At 40.7% G+C, this 7,793-nt stretch overlaps 2 protein-coding genes across 7 annotated transcripts in view; one reads left to right on the forward strand and one right to left on the reverse strand.

Moving 5' to 3' along the window:
- SLC26A1 (solute carrier family 26 member 1) overlaps nucleotides 1-3,853 on the reverse strand; it is a 36,830-nt gene extending 32,977 nt beyond the window's left edge. For 3 of the 5 annotated variants that reach the window (XM_063181160.1, XM_063181157.1, XM_063181159.1), the window contains exon 1: nucleotides 3,747-3,847. The gene's annotated coding sequence lies outside the window, so the exon portion shown is untranslated. Of the gene's footprint in view, nucleotides 1-3,746 lie in introns of all 5 variants that reach the window. The other 2 variants (XM_063181161.1, XM_063181158.1) reach the window with 1 other exon arrangement.
- Nucleotides 1-7,166, forward strand: part of IDUA (alpha-L-iduronidase) — a 45,832-nt gene extending 38,666 nt beyond the window's left edge. For both annotated transcript variants that reach the window (XM_063181163.1, XM_063181162.1), the window contains exons 11-14: nucleotides 958-1,083; nucleotides 1,683-1,759; nucleotides 2,553-2,653; nucleotides 4,216-7,166. In XM_063181163.1, the coding sequence (XP_063037233.1) occupies nucleotides 958-1,083; nucleotides 1,683-1,759; nucleotides 2,553-2,653; nucleotides 4,216-4,316 (405 nt within the window). In that variant the 3' untranslated portion in view covers nucleotides 4,317-7,166. The remainder of the gene's footprint in view (nucleotides 1-957; nucleotides 1,084-1,682; nucleotides 1,760-2,552; nucleotides 2,654-4,215) is intronic.
- The last annotated feature ends 627 nt before the right edge of the window (nucleotides 7,167-7,793 follow it).

Below are 7,793 nucleotides of genomic sequence, written 5' to 3' on the forward strand. Positions count from 1 at the left end.
TGGGCTTTGAAGCTCTTTCTGTTCCATCTGCTCAGGTAAGTCATATGGCCCTGTGACAGAATGGCCAAATTGCTGCATTAGAAGGTTGAAATGAACCCCATTAATAGTAGAAAACAAACACCTCCCTGAGGTGAAAACTGCCCAGTGCAAGTTCAGAAAACTGAGGGGCTCACATGGAGATTGACAATTTTCCCTCATCCTCACTAGTGCTGAATGCACCATAGAGATAATTAAGGAGTCAGTCTTCTCTGAGAAGTCCTCTCCTCCCTGTGGATGAAAGCCATGCAGAGATTACTTACTGTATGTGAGCATATGAGAGCAGCCTGTCGCTTCAGCTCCCCCTCCCATAGTTTCCCCAATGCATTCAGACTCCGAGGTTAAAAACAGAGGTCATCTTCATCCCCTTCAGGGCCCACAGACAGTACTCACTTTCTGACTTCAGTACAGAGTACTGTGTCTTCTCTTCCCAGTCACCACAACTATTGCTAAGGCCTGTGGGACATTGTAGGAGACATCAGCTCTTCCTTAAAAAGGGCAGCAGCAAGATTGTACATGCTCTTGGCTGTCTGGTACAGCCTCATCCCCAGAGACCAGCCATGTAGCTGTTGTAGCTAGCAGTAGCTTGTTCTGCACACTGGGAAGAGATGAGGCCATGGTTTGTAAAGACCTCTAGCCTGAAAGGCGTCCGTGGGAGGTTACAGAAGTGACAGAATGTGCCTAAGGGCATTTGTGGTCAACCCAACTTGTGAGCTGGGCCAACCCTCTTTTTCCTGAGGAGCTGGAAAACAAGTTCTCCGAGTGTGGAGGACTTTGATGCCTGTAAGCATTAGCAGTACCAACTCTATTGGAAATTTAGAGTCCTAAAGTTAATACACAAGCACTTTACACTGGTTTAACAGTTGGTCTTTAGGTGCTGTAATGAAAGACTTTTTACAACACTACTCTTTGGCTCTGCAGGACCCACTGGTAACAGGTCCATTTCCATTTCCTGAAGCTGGCATCCTGACACTGAAGCAAGACTTTCCCGTTCCCTCAGTCTTTCTTATCCACATCTGTGCAAGACCCAGATCAGCTCCTGATCAAGTATGTGTTGTATTCTACCATTAGACACATCAAAAATGAAACTGCTTCCTGCCTTAAATCTTAGAAGAAGACCATCAAATTAATTTATTGTTAAAAGTGTAAGAATTAGTAAATAAACAATTCTTCTCTCTTTTGATGAGAAGGCTCTCAAAGATGTAATTCAAGATAAAGTACTACATAGCAAGTGATAGGAGCCATCACTAAGATGAATGAAAATTCCCATGGTGAGAAATTAGTAAAACAGTACTGAAAAGTGCAGTATCTCTTTAAAAATCACATAGTATGCTACAAGGATTGACAAGTTAATTGAGAGCTAAAGCTAAAATGGAATCATGGCCTCCATATTAGACATCTGTTTCTGCTCATTCCGTCTCACCCATGTTCATAGTGGTATCCAAAGCCTCTGACGGTCCTCTGCAGGGTTGATGAGTGGGAGACATAGACTGCAAAAAGCTACAGAGCGAAGAATTTTGTTTTTACACCTGATCTCAATGGAAAAAAATCAAAGCAAATAATTAGTATGGAAGGATGAACACAGAAATTTGACCTGGCTGATTAGTTTGTACAGTTTTTTTACATGGGCTTGTGTCTTTGGACAGGTGACTGGTGTTCATTTGATCCCTCTCACAAAGGGGCAGGTCATTGTGCTGTGGGATGACGACGGTGTTAAGTCAAAGTAAGTGGCTTTAAAATAAAATTGATACAAATGAGTTACCAACATACTAGTCCCTAACTTTCCACAAGCTCTACAGAGTAAAACAAGGTCAAAAATTAATGAATTGTTGCTCCTTGATAGATGATACAGTGCATTTGTCTGAAAAGTGAACTGTAGGACCTGTGTGCACAAACTGTGAAAAGCAACCCTGCCTAATCTGTGGCCTGATCAAAGAAATCTGCCTGTTGGTCACCAGCATTCAGTGGCTTTTCTGAGGGGATTCTATTCAGCATAGCAGACAGGAAGATTCATGGTAGAGGTTACATTATCAGCAGATGCCTAAGTGGGATCTTAGACATCTCTGTAAGGGATATGAACTGGAAGAGAAAACCTCCAGTTGCTTTCTTCAGCAAGCTCAACTCAACTGGAAACCCTCTATATGTGAACTATGAAAGGTGATCCAGTTACAAATAGATTACCTCAGGAAGGTAAAAGGACTTAGGTCCTTTTCAAGCCAGTATCCCTAGATTCTTCATTCTTGATAACACCGGTGTCTGAGTGAAAGATGCGTGATATTTTGTGATGCTGCGTATACCCAAAGCAGCAAGTCAGTCTAGGTGTTTTTCTGAGGCTGTTGGAGCCCTGGTTCTTCCTAATAGTGCCAATTAATTCCATCCTACATTTGGCAGGAATGAATCAACTGAACATTTCTTATTTTTGTCCTACTTGTTGATATAGCCTTGATTTTTCATAGTATTTGAGAGTTCATGTATTGTCAGTTGTAATTACAAACCTCTCTGGTTCTCTTTTCTAGGTGTATAAAGACATTTGAAGTGGAATTCTCATCAGATGGAAAAGTGTACCAGCGGATTAATACCAAAGACACAATATTCACTCTCTGGGTCTACAGTCCAGGTATGGCAAGAATACTCACATTAGGTAATCTGTCATGTGATATTGCCATCATGAGTTTGTGAACCATTGTTTAGTAACTACTCAAGGTAGGTAACTTGCAAGTAACACACAGTCCCTCACAGATAAGAGCGCATCCCCTCCTTTAGGATTGTATTCTCAGTAAGAGACTTATTTTCAAGGACAAACAGAGATCAACAAGTAGTCATGAGGACATTATTAGTGGTATGTCATGGGTAATTCTTTATCACAAAAGCCAGTCACTGAGCTGCAGGCCTGGCAAGGTCCCTGAGAAGTTAAGTAACAATTTGTAGCTGATGTAAAAATATGCAAAATTATAACAAAGCACCCCACAAAAAACCATGACCAGACCTTGCAATAGAAGTTTACTCAGATGAAACATCCAAGTAAAGGAAGATACTGATGTTTTATTTGGGTATTTTTTTGTTTATCTGCAGGTGGAGGGTGGTGGTTGTTGGTTTTTTGTTTGTTTTGTTTTTTTCTTTTTTAAGCAAATGCTGTCTAGTCTGCAACATGACCATCCAACAAATATTGATGATAAGCACTGATAAGAGCTGAGTGAACCACAGACAAACCTTGCCTTATAGTGATACTATTAAAAAGCAGTTGAGAGATGGTTTTACCAGAAACAAGGGCTTATCTTACCCTGAGAAAGCCTTAACATCAGCAGTGATGGCATAATAAAAGTTCAGAGGTATTTGTGCAATGTTAGCAAGCAAAGACTTTAAATCTTGGCTATGACAAATCTCTGAAGTTATTATTCATTATTATACTATAATATTATATACCAGTTTTAATAGTTTGTTTCAAAACAAACAGCAACAAAAAAGACTACTTGAAAAAATATCATGTCTCAGTAGTCCTTATTGCTAGGAACTTCCTCCTCACCCATTATTTCTGGCATTCTTTTTTTCCTAAAATAAAAACACTAAAACATATATAAAAATCAATTAATTAGATAAAATACCCCCAAATTTATATTACTTGTGTGTTCAAAGATTCTGCTGGGGAAAGCTGTATTCTTTGAACTGGATTGAGGATAAAAAGCAGCAAAACAGAAGATCAATTCACATACCTTTAAAGTAAGTGGTGCTGCTTCCTGAGTAGAGCAGAGGGTTTTCAGTCAGCCCGTGTGTTTCTTGTTCTTCTTCTTTTTTGAAACTGTCCCCACATAACCTGTTCCAAAGGCAAATTTCAGGCAGAAAAGTAAGTTGGAAAAAAAGGAAATCAGTAATTGTGTGTTGCAGATGTCACAGCCTTCTTCCAAAGGAGCTGCTGGGATAGCAGTCCTGTAGCTGTACTTGCTAATCCTAGTAAGTAGAGAGGACTTCCTTAGTGAAACAAGATAAAAAAGTCAGTACTTGGCCACAAGGAATTTGTTATCATTTTTAATCAGACAGACACAGACACATAGGATGCAGAACTGATTTCCCCAGCCTGTTCCACGAACCTACATTTTACAGGAGTAGTGCCTGCTTCACATCCTCCCAGTCCCACAGGTGCCAGCGTTTCCCAGTGACCATTTCTAACCTTTTCATTTGCAGGAAGCTCAGTCTCCGGCTTTTACAGAGTGCGTGCCGTTGACTACTGGGGGAAGGCAGGCCTGCCCTCTCTTCCCGTGGGGTACATTGAAGCTTTCAAGTGATGCTGAAGAGTGGTGCCTGGCTTGGTGTCAGAGTGGTGTATGTTCCTTGCTAATGACAACTTCCCAGAAAAATAAACTCCTCCCAGGCTGAGGAGGGTGTATGGTAATGACCTGATGAAGTTAGGAACGCAAGTTAGAAGCAACTGCCCCTGTTAACTCTTCACAGCACAAAAGACAGCATTATCAAACAGCTACAACTGCAACTGGTAAGAGGCTACCGTAGGACAGGGATTCAGCCTGGATAACTAGGAATTATGGGAATACATATTTATTATTCCCCCTTTCTCACTGAGCTAACAGCCAGGGCAAGCTAAGATTTTTAGAGGTCACAAACTGTAGCAGGAACAGAACCCTGGCTTCACTGTGTGGGTGAGGATGGTAGCAAAGGCACATGGAGGACCTGTCTGAGAGTGAACTGGCTGCCTGAGCTGCTAGCCAGTCTTGACTTAATGGTTTGATGGAAAAGTGCACAGTGACAAGACACATTCAGAACATGAAGTAAAGGATCCCTTAGTTCCTTTGGCTGGTTAGTCACAGTGGGTTATTTCAGAATGCTTGCCACATCTTCAGGTGTATGAGGTTTTTCACTCTCTCACAAAGGTGTTTCCACCCAGCTCTCTCTGTATTTGTGACCATTACATGGGTGCCAGAGCTGTTTCCTGTAGGCAGAGGCAGGGGTATCAGCTCATTCTCAGAGGGGAGAAGGCACAGAAAGCCCTAGCCTCCTGCCTTTTCTCTTTTGTGCTTTTGTCCAAGTCACCTGTTTGCACTTTGGCCACCAGCTGCTGCCCGTTTGTGGTAGAGGCTCTAAGCCTGAAAGTCCCTCTTTCTCTCCATTGCTGTCACCTAGCCTGGTGTCCTTCAGCCCTTACAGCTAACACCTCCCCTCAGTAAGTGGTTACTCAGCTCTGCATAGCCAGGAGAAAGCTGAAACACTAGTTAGAGCCTTTGTGTCTTCGTACGACGGGACAGCACACTCTTGAATGTAGCAGGGGTACTACTTAGGACACTTAGGAAATTAACAAAGAACAGTTTGAGCTCCCGTGCTTTGCAAAGCATGTCCGTGAGCGTGTGATAGCCCAAGATCACGGGCTACAGATCACCACTGGCTGTGCTTGCAGGTGCCAAACACTTTATGTAAACAGCAAAGTTCCCTGAAATTGCAGGGGTGCTGCTTTATTCTTCTCTTTTCACAACTGGCACAGTTTGAGCTGTGCCTTTAACAGGCTTGCAGAGAGAAGGATAATGCCAGTGAAAACAGCTGGAGTGTTTTCCATAAGAGGAGTGCCTTTGTCACACAAACAAATCCCCTACTGCTCTCTTTGCTGACATCAGCCACCTCACCAACATAACAACAAAAACTGCATATTTGATGAAACATTCAGGTCTCAGAAAAAGAGAAGTGCCCAAGTTTTCACAGTAGGAGAGAGCTGAACTACCTCAAATACCCTCAACTCTTACAGCACAGAAAAGAAACATGCAAAAAGTCAGTGCATGTGAAAGTGGCCTTGTATCTCCTTACTTGCTGATTATTTGTTCAAGTGCTTTTACTGAAAATTAGCTTTAAAAGACTTATTCTGTCACAGAATTCAGATGAAATATTTCTTGCCTCATTTGAGTTTTAATAAGGGGCACTTACCGCATCCTAGTCCTCCAATTCCTTGTCTGTACAGGCAGAACAGGAAACGGCCATGGATCCTACTGAATTGCATCCTCTAAATTTAAGAAAAGTTATTGAGACATTCTACTTGCATAGAGATAGTAAAAATACATTTTAAACTTGTGATAATTGCCCCTGAGTGAAGAACCATTGTACAGAGTTAAGTAAAATCTAGCGGTTAACACATGTTGTTTTGCTAGCATGAGGTGGAACAACAAATGAAATTATTTAGAGAAATACTAAGTATAGGGTCTTGAGAGATTTTAGTGTGTCTGGAGCAGGGGAAGATGTAGGAGCTTGAGTGGACAGTTTAGTGTGTTAAGATGTCCTACCTGAGTAGCCCTTCTGCTTTAAAATTTTCCCACCCTGGCAATCAGAATATAGCAGTCTTTATCAAACCAAGGACTATGTACCAGTTACAGGTGTATTAAAAAAAAAAAAAAAAAAAAAAGGAAAAAAAAGAAAAAAAGAAAAAAAAAAGAAACATAGCTGTAGTGAATAGTATTGATTTTGTTATGCAGGGATGAAAATATATAGATGTGCAAACCATGAAAAATAGAAGATTTCTTCTGAAAATCTTCTTTGCTGCTATGATATAAACTCATTCCTTTAAGAAATGAGCATGTATTAACAAGAGAGAGAAGAGAAGTTGGTATTTCCAGGTATGAGTTTATTTCTAACAAATTATAAAAGTTTTTGAAATGGCGTTTTCTTTTTTCATCATTTAATGTCTACAGAAAAACGCTATTTAGTACTTGAAACTTAAGATTTCTGTAACCATCTGTTGCTGACTCTGATAGTGTTTCCAAAATTGCATGTTTAACTAATCTCCTCTGTTATATGTAGTGATCAGCCCCCCATTACTGTTTGAGTTTTCAGAAGTGCCAAGTATCTATAGCACCAGGTGTGAATAGCAGGTGCTTAGTAGTTCTGTAGTATCATAACCAAAGCAAGGCTGCAGAGAGCTCATGTATGTCTTTTGCTGTTCATTAATCCAAATAAGAATATGTAACTGCAACATGGAATTATTTGCCTGTGCTTGAAACAAAAGCTTGTGAGGCTATATAACCATTTTGCAACTGAAAGAACCTTTCAGCTGAGTATTTTACATTGTCTAATTGTGTATATGCTACATTTGTTACCATCTTTTGTGAGAGCAAATAAAACTGGTTATTAATCTTTCACATGAACCATGTAAAAACAAGATCTGATCATTGTGTTGTAGAAACTGCTTACAACTCTACTTTCAACTTAATCTTTAAAGTAAAGACTATTCTCAAGGACTGTCATATTTGAACTCCAGCCAGCGACCAAGTACCATGCAGCTGCTCACTGTGACTACCAGCACAAGGGGTAAAATAGCTCGACTTGGGGAAATTCCAACATTACATGTAACTGAAACATAAAAAATGTCGAGGCTGAAGTAGAAACCTAAATGCATAGATTGTCTCAGTTACCACAGCCCAGGGAAAACTGGTCTAACTCAAGATGGTATCATAGTCTCTGATCTCAGCATTCACAGTGTCCTTGCTGGAGGAGGTTCACTGGTGTTTGAAGGACAATATCCTTGCAGAGTCCCTCCTGCTGTTGCGCAGTCATAGTCTTTCTGCCAGCACTAAAGGACCTTCTGAGGACAAAACAACAGTCCTTTTAATGTATAAACAATTTTTTTATTTTGTCTTGTTAGTGGAAAGTTTGTGCAGGATAGAGATTATGACTTGGGACCTATACACGCACTTAAAACCCAGGAATAATAGACTGCTTTTCATCAACCAGCTCAAACAGCAGACAGATGTCTGCCTGTAGATGTACCTGAG

Source organism: Melospiza melodia, chromosome Z (genome assembly GCF_035770615.1).
Source record: "Melospiza melodia melodia isolate bMelMel2 chromosome Z, bMelMel2.pri, whole genome shotgun sequence".
Classification (NCBI taxonomy): domain Eukaryota; kingdom Metazoa; phylum Chordata; class Aves; order Passeriformes; family Passerellidae; genus Melospiza; species Melospiza melodia.